At 34.3% G+C, this 10,965-nt stretch overlaps 1 protein-coding gene across 4 annotated transcripts; it reads left to right on the top strand.

The window, feature by feature from the left end:
* The first annotated feature begins 4,787 nt into the window (after window positions 1–4,787).
* Window positions 4,788–10,572, top strand: LOC115958935 (ubiquitin-like-specific protease 1A). Of its 4 annotated transcripts, XM_031077208.1 has the most exons (10): window positions 4,788–4,992; window positions 8,751–8,897; window positions 8,986–9,089; window positions 9,181–9,265; window positions 9,351–9,437; window positions 9,600–9,701; window positions 9,773–9,916; window positions 10,015–10,124; window positions 10,213–10,282; window positions 10,369–10,572. In XM_031077208.1, the coding sequence occupies exons 2-10, from the start codon at window positions 8,889–8,891 to the stop codon at window positions 10,501–10,503; spliced, it is 846 nt and encodes a 281-aa protein (XP_030933068.1). In that variant the 5' UTR covers window positions 4,788–4,992; window positions 8,751–8,888; the 3' UTR covers window positions 10,504–10,572. The 4 variants fall into 4 exon arrangements, with proteins under 4 accessions (XP_030933068.1, XP_030933070.1, XP_030933069.1 ...); XM_031077210.1 differs by lacking the exon at window positions 8,751–8,897; XM_031077209.1 differs by lacking the exon at window positions 9,600–9,701.
* The last annotated feature ends 393 nt before the right edge of the window (window positions 10,573–10,965 follow it).

The following is a 10,965-nucleotide window of genomic DNA, read 5'->3' as shown; positions in this document are numbered from 1 at the left end:
AGCATTTATTCTAGCATGTATAAAGAATTAAAAAAAGTTAACTACTTACCAGCATAAATTAAAAGGGGAAATGATCACCTAAAGGGCTAGGAAGAAAGCAAGGAAGTACTCAACTACAACCAAAGTAAGAACAATGGTTGCTCAATAGCTTTTTTTCTGCTTTCTCACTAGCTCTCTAGAGGGAATTTTGGGGTTCAGAGAATGGAAGAGGTCTTCTCTATTTATAGGGGAAGGGATGGCTTAGCCTTAAAGCTAAGTTATTAGCTTTCTTCTGAAGCTAAGGGAGGAGATAACCTGTTTAAATGAGCTGGGACGGATTTGGTGTTGATCCCCATTCAAATTTTGAAATGATGCTGCACCTGCTTCGTATTTTGGCTCTAATTTTCCACTCAAAATTCCAATTGATTCAAGATGGGTGTTTTTTGAAAGAAAATTCAATTATCTACAACTTTTTCAGAAATAGAGAAAGCCAAATTTCAACGTTATCCATGCCAAAAATGTGTTTCAAATTGCTGCTGAAAATAGTAACGTCTTTTGAGCATTTTTGAATTTTTTCATAGGCTGTATCTGTTTCTTTACCCAATTTATTTTTCAAAAATCTTTCTTCTGAAACAAAGGGAAATGATAAGTCTATTAGATAGGCTTGACCAGATTTGATGTTGAACTCATTTGAAATTTTGAGAGAAAATTGAAGATAATGCTGAATTTGTGTTATCTTCTGCACCTGTTTCGTTTTTTGGCCATAACTTGCTGCTCAAAATTCCAATTGATTTGGGATTGATGTTTTTTGAAATGAAATTTAATTCTCTACAACTTTTATAGAAATAGAGAAATCCAAATTTCAACGTTTTTCTGAACAAAAATGCGATTCAAGTAACTGCTGAAGATAATGACGTTTTTTGAGCATTTTTCTTTTTTTTTTTTGAATTTTTCATGGATCATATCTCCAATTTTATTTTATTTTATTTTTTTAAAATAGCAGATAAGATGCCATAAAGAAAAACATTTTTTATTATTTCTTCAAAAAAAAAAAAAAATAAAATGAAATCCAATCAAAAATCACACTTGATTAACTTTAAATTAATTCTTGTGAGAACCAATCAAAATTAAGTGTTTAGAATAGGATGTGATCAAGCCCATCGTATAGGCGAGCCATGATCATTGAAAATTGTTTGTAGGATAACTTTTGATTAGGTGGTCCGATCAAAACCCATGACATACCATTATGATTGTTAGAACATCAAGATTTGTTTTGTATCACAAATCTGAAGATCTACCGGTTGGTTAAATGCAAGTTGTAAAATGGGGTGTCTACAGTCGTCATATTTGCAATCAAGTTTCTTGCGGCCTTGGGAGTTTTATCCCCCAAAACTCCTTCACTAGCTGCATCAATCATGCTCCTATCAGTGGGTAGAAGGCCTTCATAGAAATACAGGATAAGTAGCTACTCACTAATTTGATGATGGGGGCAGCTTGCACATAATTTCTTGAAACGTTCCCAATATTCATCCGTTGTGCTGCCTTACATCACAAATTTCTTTTCCAATGTTAGCCGCCCTTGAATCTGGGAAATATTTATCCAAAAACTATCTCTTCATCTCGTTCCATGTTTTAATATTCCCAGAGGGTAGATAATAGAGCCAATCCTTAGCCAAATCCTTCAAAGAAAACTGAAAGGCTCTTAATTTAATTTGATCTTCAATCACCCCCGTGGGTTTCATACTCGTGCACACCACACCACATGAACTTGTTTCCATAACAAGTTCTTCGATTATCTCATCCTCATCTGAGTCATCAAGAAGCAACTTGCAAAATAAAGAGCAATTCATGGATGCAACCTTCAAGACAATTGGAAAGCAATTACTACTATAGATGCAAGATTAAAATCAAGTGACATAAGCCACAACAAAATGAATATAACCAATTCACGCATAAATCACAACACAAACACATATATCTAGTTTAAGATTAAAGTCAAGTGACACAAGCCACAACAAAATGAATATAACCAATTCATTCATAAGTCATAACACAAACACATACATCTAATTTAAGATTAAAGTCAAGTGATAAAAGTCACAACAAAATGAATATAACCAATTCACGCACAAGTCACAACACAAACACATACATCTAGTTTAAGATTAAAGTCAAGTGACATAAGCCACAACAAAATGAATATAACCAATTCACGCACAAGTCACAACACAAACACATACATCTAGTTTAAGATTAAAGTCAAGTGACATAAGCCACTAGAAAATGAATATAACAAATTCACGCATAAGTCACAACACAAACACATACATCTAGTTTAAGATTATAGTCAAGTAATATAAGCCACTACAAAATACATAAGTTACTACCAAAATACATAAAGGTCTACATAAGCCACTACAAAATACATAAAAGCCTAAATTACATCCAAAATGCAATCAAACCCATTAATTACGTGAACTTCGTCTTGCCATGATTTCCTCTTGAAGTTGTTCATAAAAAGTTTTTTGTGCTCTGATCAAACCACTTGTATCTTTCATCATGATTCTCTCCTCATCTAACATGTATTCCATCTCAAATTTTTTCTTCTCAATCATGACTTTTTCCTTCTCAATCTTAAGTTTTTCTTCACTTCTTTCCTTCTTAATTGTAAGTTTTTCCCTCTCAATAAACATTTTTTCCTTTTTCAATCGAGTTACATCCTCAATAAATTTCAATTTCTTGGTCAAATATTCCCCTACATCTTTTCTGGTGGCTTTGTTCTTTCGGATGGCCTTTTTGGCCTTCCTACCAATTGGCCTCTCAAAATTGGAAGTATCACAAAGTCCGGACCCACAATCCCCTTCGCCAATAGATGTTGACTCTAGAGTTTGAGGTACGGATGCTCTTGATCTTCCATTAGGATCAGCAAACTTTGGTTGATCCTTTAACATGAGCCAACAATGTTCAAAAAGAAAGGGTTTCTTGTGCGTCTCTTTATACAAAGTCTTCGCATTGGTAATCTAAAAAAATTAAAAGAAATATAACATGATTAATATCTTCAAACTATTGATGAATGGGCATGTTAACACTATTGCAATATAATTTATATCTTATCTTGTTCGGTTATACCACTTTGATGATGTGTGTTAACTTTAGCCATACACCTGACAAACTTATTTGTCTTTTCACTAATCGTTCTCCAACGACTTATCAAGGAGATAATAGTACGTTTGGTACCAGATGTATTGTACTGCGTGAAGTATTCACAAACTTTTTGACAAAATGTATTTTGAATTTGTTCACTACTGTTTATGGCGTCAACACTAATATTAAGCCTTGCTGACACTAGGAGTTCATCTTCCTCTACACTAAAGTTAGAGTCTCGTTTTCCTTTTGTAGAAGAGGCATTTTCAACTTGAGGTGGAGAATCAAAAACTGACATAGGAGTATTTGATACATTCCCAAAAGTTGTGAGTCAATTTCTATATCCCCATTCATGATACCCGTGAAATATGTTGGGTCTCTACATAACTCTGTGTCTCTATGTGACTCTATAAAATTAGAAAAAAAAAATGTAAACTTCCCTACACACAAAAAATTCTCAAACTAATATTTATATCAAAACTTAAAATACTTAGAATTATAACAATAGAACATGATTATGCATAAATACTTAATTTGACATGTAGCTTAATCCCACTAATAAAGAAAACAACAAATTCATTTTTGAGCATCTCAAAACCAAACTAACAATTTCTCATTAAAATGACTACAAGAAATCCTTTTTGTGTGCTTTTGTTTCTGGTCTTGTGCAACAAAATATAAAACTAGGACAAGAACTTCTATTACAAGAAAACCACACAACAAATTCCTGCAAACAAAAAATTCCCAATACATTCCAATACAAATGCATTATGTCCATTCATGGATGCTCTGAATCAAAATGAATGGATGCTCTGAGATCAAATAACAGAACTTTTCATTGAGCAAGAACAGCAAAAAAATTATTGCATCTAAAATAATAAACTGAAAGAACAAGAAAAAGAAATCATTGACCACATTCTTTGATGTTATACCCAAATAAAAAATCTCACTTTCTTTGATGTTATACCCAAATAAAAAATTCCAAGCATTCACATGAAAAAGACAGAGACAACTGACTTGAAGTGGATCGGCGGAAGAGAAGTGGGTCTGAGGTGGATCGACGGCGTGGGTCTGAGGTGGATGGCAACGTGGGTCCGAGGCTAATCGGCGGCTTGGGACGGCTAGTGGGTTGGTGACGTCGAGCTTCGATGGCAGCAACGTTGAGAATGAGTCAGGCTGGCGGCAGTGAAAGAGTGAGCTTGAGAGAGTGACGTTGAGAGAGTGAGCTTGAGAGAGTTTTGAGAGATGGAGTTTCAGATGAGAGTGATTGAGAGAGAGGCATGATGTGAGAATAAAAAATGTAAAAAAATGAAACAACTTGTATTATTTTAATCTAGGCTCCGAATAAATTTTTTTTTTTTTTTTTTTTTTTAACTCTAAGCTACTATGTACAGTCATAGATAGTTGTGCACTGTATTAATAAAGCTAAAAAATATACCTTTAACTCCATTGTTGTATGATTGTTTTTTGTGTTTTGGTGGAGCTAAAATAGCTATATAGCTATTTAGCTCTACTGCTACAAATGCTGTAATAGATTCTAAATACTTGTTTAGATAAAACTTATAAAAAAAAAATTAAAAAAAAATCCATAATAACACGTATTCTTTAAAAATTCTTGATAAGTCAAGTTCATTCAAGCACCATCAATCAACCACAGGCACAAACAAACAAACAAGTACAAGAACAAGCTAACGAGGGCAGGTTAGTAAATCACACATGTTATACCACCAGACGAGTGGAAACTGAAAAAGAGGAACAAGGTGTGAAACTGAAAACCCATTTAGAGCATCATACGTGGGTTCGGTTCGGAGCAACTCAGAAAACAATCATTAGAGATTAGAGCTTAAAGAACGCTTTCGGTTTCTTCAGGTGTAGTTTCTCCAAAACTCTCTCTCTATTGTTCTTGTTTTTCATTTTGGTTTATTTATTAGTCTTTCTTCAACATTTTGATGTAGCCAATCTTCTGAATTTTTTGAATTACTGCGAGGCTTTTCATTCGATAATTTGTCCCACCCCATTCTTTTTCAGACTCCGTTTTGGTTATAAATTTTGATGCTATGAATTGCACATTTCTCTATTGTTTGCTTAGTACTGACACAGATATTTAGTGTGAGGTACATGCTGATGATGGGTTCAAACTGATAGTGAGTTTTATTTTCTTTTCGAAAATTGGAACAAACCCTTTCTTTTTTTTTTTTTTGGGTTTCATGTATCATATATGATTCAAAATTTGCAGTTAAGTTTGGCTGAGTGTGGAAAATCTTTTTAGAACAGTAGTTTTAGTATAAATATCAGTGAAATGGTCGTCAGTCCATCCAATTTTTGTCAGTTAACAACATTTGAGTCCGGGTTTTGATCTATATGACCCCGGGCGGTACAATTGTACAAAGTACACCTCTTCCATTTGGTTGAGTGTGGAAAATCTTTGTTGAAGAGTAGTTTTAGTATAAATACCAATAAAAGGGTTGTCGGTCCAGCCAATTTTTAGCGGTTCACATTTGATTCTGCATTGGTTTGTGATTGTTTACTAATTTGCCAATTTAGTGAAATGAGGGTTGGTTTGAGTATTGGATATTTGTTGATGCCCTTTTTTTTTTAATTTAATTTTTTTATATTATTTTAAAACTACACTATCAGCTGTTAAATCTCATTTTATTACGTTTTTTTTTTTTTTTCAAATTTTAAATTTTAAATTTTTTAAAGTTGAAAAATCATTTCAACGCTTTTTCCTCTACTTGATGAAAAAGCTACTACTATGCCAAGGCCTAGGGGTGTTGAATACTTCATAGATTTTGATGATTTAGTAGGTTTTGCATAGTTTGATGCTTTGGCTAAAACAAGTGCATTGTAGTGAACATCAACTAGTTTATAGCTACAGTTAGATTCGAAACAAGTTTGTGGGGAGTAAAATTAGCAGTTGTCAAATTTTTGAGAATATGGTTTTTATTCAGAAACTCTTCTTGATTAACTTCACTGCATTTCCTTAGTTACTCTTCTAATTAAAGAAGTATTATTTTAATTTTTTCACTTATTATCTCCATTTTTTTGTATTTTTTTTGGATAAATAATGTAAGAATATTATTAATAATAAAAAATTGACAAACCGAGTACATTGGGGATGTACTATGGGGGCAAAAATCAAGAAACAAAAGAACAACGGTCAAGAAAAATAGAAAAGGAAGAACAAGAAAAATGAGAAAAAATCACACTCCATTCAAAGAGTGTGCGTAAGAAAAAGGATTTAATCTCCAGCAAAGAGCGTTCGCAACCCTCAAAGCTTCTAGCATTCCTTTCACGCCAAATACGCCAAATCAAGCAGTGAGGCACTAATTTCCAAACATCAATGTGACGATATCGCGCAAGCTTTCCTTCCCAAGCCTCAAACAACTCAAGAACAGTATGAGGCATAACCCATTGAATACCAAACAAGCAGAAAACCAAAGACCACAACTTCCAAGCTATGGAACAATGAAGTAGAAGATGATCCACCGACTCCCCACACCTCCTACACATATAGCACCAATCAAGCACTATCACTTGCCTTTTACGAAAGTTATCTATTGTTAAGATCTTACCTAAAGAAGCAGACCAAGAAAAGAAAGTACCCTTGGAGGAACCTTCGATTGCCATATCATTTTCCATGAAAAGGAAACAAGATTAGGAGGGTAGAAGGAACTATAATAACTTCTAACCTCAAAACCTCTATTCCTTGCAGTCTTCCAACAAACCTTATCTGGGCCAAACCCCCGCACTGATGAAGAATATACCAACCCCATGAACCGATCAAAGGCTTCTTCTTCCCAATCTTGTGGTGGACGATGAAATTGCACATTCCAGTGAAATCTCCCAACCGACCAACCCATAACTTCAGCCACCGAGGAATCCTTTGACCTACTAAGATAGTAAAGCTCTGGAAAGGCCTCTTGGAGGGTACAATCCCCACACCACACATGCTTCCAAAATTTCACTCTAGTACCGTCCCTCACATCATAAACAAGAAGTTTAGAGAAGTTCAACCAGCCACTTCTAATGTATCTCCATAAGCTGACCTCATAAGGACTTGTCACCTTCTTCGTACACCAACCACCCCAAATGTTTCCAGATTTTGCCTCTATAACCCTCCTCCATAAAGCATCAGTCTCCGAGTCATACCTCCACAACCATTTACCTAGTAAGGCAGAGTTAAAGGTACCCAACCGTCTAATACCCAACCCCCCAACCTGCAAAGGCCTACAAACCTTGGCCCAATTAAGTAAATGAATTTTAGGTTCACCTTCAATCCCATTCCACAAAAAATCTCTCTGTAATTTCTCCATACGCTTAGCCACCTTACTTGGTAAAGGAAGAAGGGAAAGAAAGTATGTAGGTAAAGAAGATAGTGAGTTTTTAATGAGTGTCACCTTACCCCCTTTAGATAAATACATTCTCTTCCAACCTACTAATCTCCTCTCCATTCTCTCTAGGATAGGATTCCAAACAGACAAGTCCTTAAATTTTGCACCTAATGGAAGGCCCAAATATTTCAAGGGTAGAGAAGACAGCCCACACCCCAACAGACCCACCAAAACCTCCAAATTGGGTACCCCACCAACAAATACCAACTCGGATTTCCCCAAATTAATATGAAGCCTTGACACCTCCTCAAATCTAGCAAGAATTGCCCTCAAATTAGCAGTCTGAGAAGGTTCAGCATCACAAAAAATCAGAGTGTCATCTGCAAATAAAAGGTGAGACACTATCACTGATTGACCAGTCGTACTACCCACAGAAAAGCTTGAGAATTCCCCAGCGGAGGCAGCCACATCCAACATACGACTTAATGCCTCCATCACAATATCAAACAACAATGGAGATAAAGGATCCCCTTATCGAAGCCCCCTAGAACTTCCAAAGAAATCAGTTGGGCTACCATTGATCAGGATAGAAAACTTTACAGTTGAAATGCAATACCTTATCCATTTTCTCCATTTCTCTGAGAAACCACAGCACTGCAACATATACATCAAAAATTCTAACTCACATGATCAAAAAATCCCAACATATCCATTTTTTTTCCAATTTTCATCCATAACCTGGTTTTTGTGCCAAGCATGCTTATGTTATCATAGTGGATTGTTGTTGTATGTGTAAGCAAGCTGGGGAGTCTATGATCACTTATTGTTAAATTGTTCTATGGATAGAAATCTATAGTCTTTCATTTTATGCCTATTTGGGGTGCAGTAGGTTATGCCAAAGAGGGTGTAGATTTGTTGGCATGTTGGAAGGGGTAGTTTTCTAGGCAGAAAAATGGTGATATTTGGAATGCAATCCCTCTGTGTCATGTGGATTATTTGGAAGGAACAAAATAACTGGACATTTGAAGTCCTTGAATGATTAATGTTGGCTGTGAAGTTGATTTTTCTACATACTTTGTATGATTGGATGGCTCCCACTAGTGGTCATTCTGTCTCTAGTTTGCTGGATTTAGATACAACTTCAGTTCACAACCTGTGTATTTGATGGTGTTTCATCTTTTCTCTTTTTTATGTGAATAAAAACTTACTTAAAGAATAAAAAAATTCCTGATAATCTTTTGAGACTATTTTTTGAGCTCCTTATCACTTTTCCTCTTTGTATCTTGAAACCAGTTGGACTTTTTTTCCTCCACTATGAACATGAGTACCTAATCTGCCAAGAGTAAAGTCACCAAATCTCTAAAACGCAGCCCAATTGTCACCTCCCAAGTTGGAGTTCCGAATTTGAAAAAGACGAAAAAAATCAAAGATATGTCCCAGGTGAATCCTTTAATGTGTACATTAATAAATTAGGGTGTGAATACAACATATTTTCCTATGTTAATTATTATATACTATATTGTTTTAGGAATCTGGACTGGTTGATGAGGAGAGTATCAATGAGTTCGCGCCATTTACTGAATTGGAGAAGATCATATGCAATTATATTTTCAATAAAGATCTAGATGGGAGGTTTGTCATTTTTGTTTATATATAGAAATTAATATTAATGCATTTTTTGAATAAGATCTAACTAAATAATATGTCAATGAATAATGTTCAGTGAAGTTCTTGCTAACATGAAATATGAGTATAGTGATCGTGCGGCTTTTTTTTCATTGCTCCCTAACCAATGGATAAGCAGTCGGGTTAGTTTATGAAATTAAAATAGGAAAATATAATATTAATTTTGTTTATTTATTCACTAATTGTAACAATAATATTTTATGCTAGATTATTAACTTGACCATTTGCATGATGACTTTGGAAGAGAAAAAGTGTGGAGAACTATATGCGTGGCATTTGCCAACACATTTCTCGGTAAGTTTGCTTTATTATTTTTGGTTGTGTGTATAGTATTTAATTAACACATTACTTTTCATTTTTTATATATGTTTTAGGTTGTGCTTATAGTATTTAATTCCTTAGTTATTTCTATATATATATATATATATATATGTGTGTGTGTGTGTGTGTTTGTAGCAAAAAATGATTGAAGAAGATGGTAATCCCACACTAGAATGGTTTAAAAGGACATATAGGGACGATGACAAGTATATGTCAAGATTGAAGTGTTGTGAACAGGTAAATTTACTCAACACACTTGTGTATTTTAAATTAACACATGCTAATACATTGCTTGTTTGTACTTGTAGATTTATATCCCTATGAATGACAATAATAGTCACTGGTACTTATGTGTCATTGACTTTAGTTCAAGAAAAAAATGTATACATATATTGGACTCTTTGCCAAGCACAACTAGGCAAGACATTCGAATAAAAAACGTGCAAATAGTGGTACTGTCTCTTTTTCTATTGATTTCAATAATAATTTTGATATGTGGTTTAGTTAAGTTTTGTACTTAATAATTGCTTATAATCTCACTTTGCGATAGGTAAAAGGCCTCGATAAGTTATTGAGTTATCTAGAGAAAGACAACTATACTAATAGTATTACCAAATTTCCATTGAAATCACCCCTGTTGGATCCTATACAAAGTAATGGGTACGTACTAAATTGTAGATTTGCACATATGGATAACTATTGTGTGAAGCTTTGGTTTTTTTAAATTTTAACTGTTTTCATATTTCAGGTATGATTGTGGCATGTATGTTATTAAGCACATGCATACAAAAATTATCAAACAGAATCTAACCTTGATGGTAATATATTTATTGGAAGTATATTTTACAGTTTTTGCATAATTTGCTTAAGCTTTTTATTCATCAACAATGTCTACTTTTTTCAGGAGAGCTGGTCGGAACGTATTCGATACAAGTTGGCATCAAATCTAGTGCTTTCAATGGAAAATGAACAACGTTCAAAAATAATAGAAAATGCTAGAAATACTCCACTACAAGATATTTTTCGGTCATTGGAATGACAGTGATTTGTATAATTTGATAACTGAATTTTTTGGAAAATGCTGCAATTTAGTGAATTTTATTTTTAATTGAAAGGGAGATTGAATTTCTTGAGTTGCACTACCCTTGTTTTCGTGGGTTACAATTTCAAAGAGGGCCCAAGCTTTTTGTAAGGGGGGCCCAAGTCTTTTTTTTTTTTTTTTTTTTGAAAATTAACCTACTTAAAAAAAAAATATTGGGCCAGAAGGGCCGGGCCCCCACCTGTGTCTGTCCCTAGCCCAGCGACACCAAAAGGAAAACAAAAACAAAATAAGATTAATAACAATTCAGCAACACAAAAGCCAATCAGCAAAAACCCCAGATGGAAAACTAAAGAACAAGGATGAGCTATACTGAGATTTTTAGTGACGAGAAACGGTGGAGACTTAGAACAAAAGGGTAGAGAAAGAGAGGAAAATTGGTGGCTGTTATCACCGACATTG

Source organism: Quercus lobata, chromosome 9 (assembly GCF_001633185.2).
Source record: "Quercus lobata isolate SW786 chromosome 9, ValleyOak3.0 Primary Assembly, whole genome shotgun sequence".
Taxonomy (NCBI): domain Eukaryota; kingdom Viridiplantae; phylum Streptophyta; class Magnoliopsida; order Fagales; family Fagaceae; genus Quercus; species Quercus lobata.
Note: the sequence above shows the minus strand (reverse complement) of the source record. Positions and strands in the feature narration are given on the sequence as shown.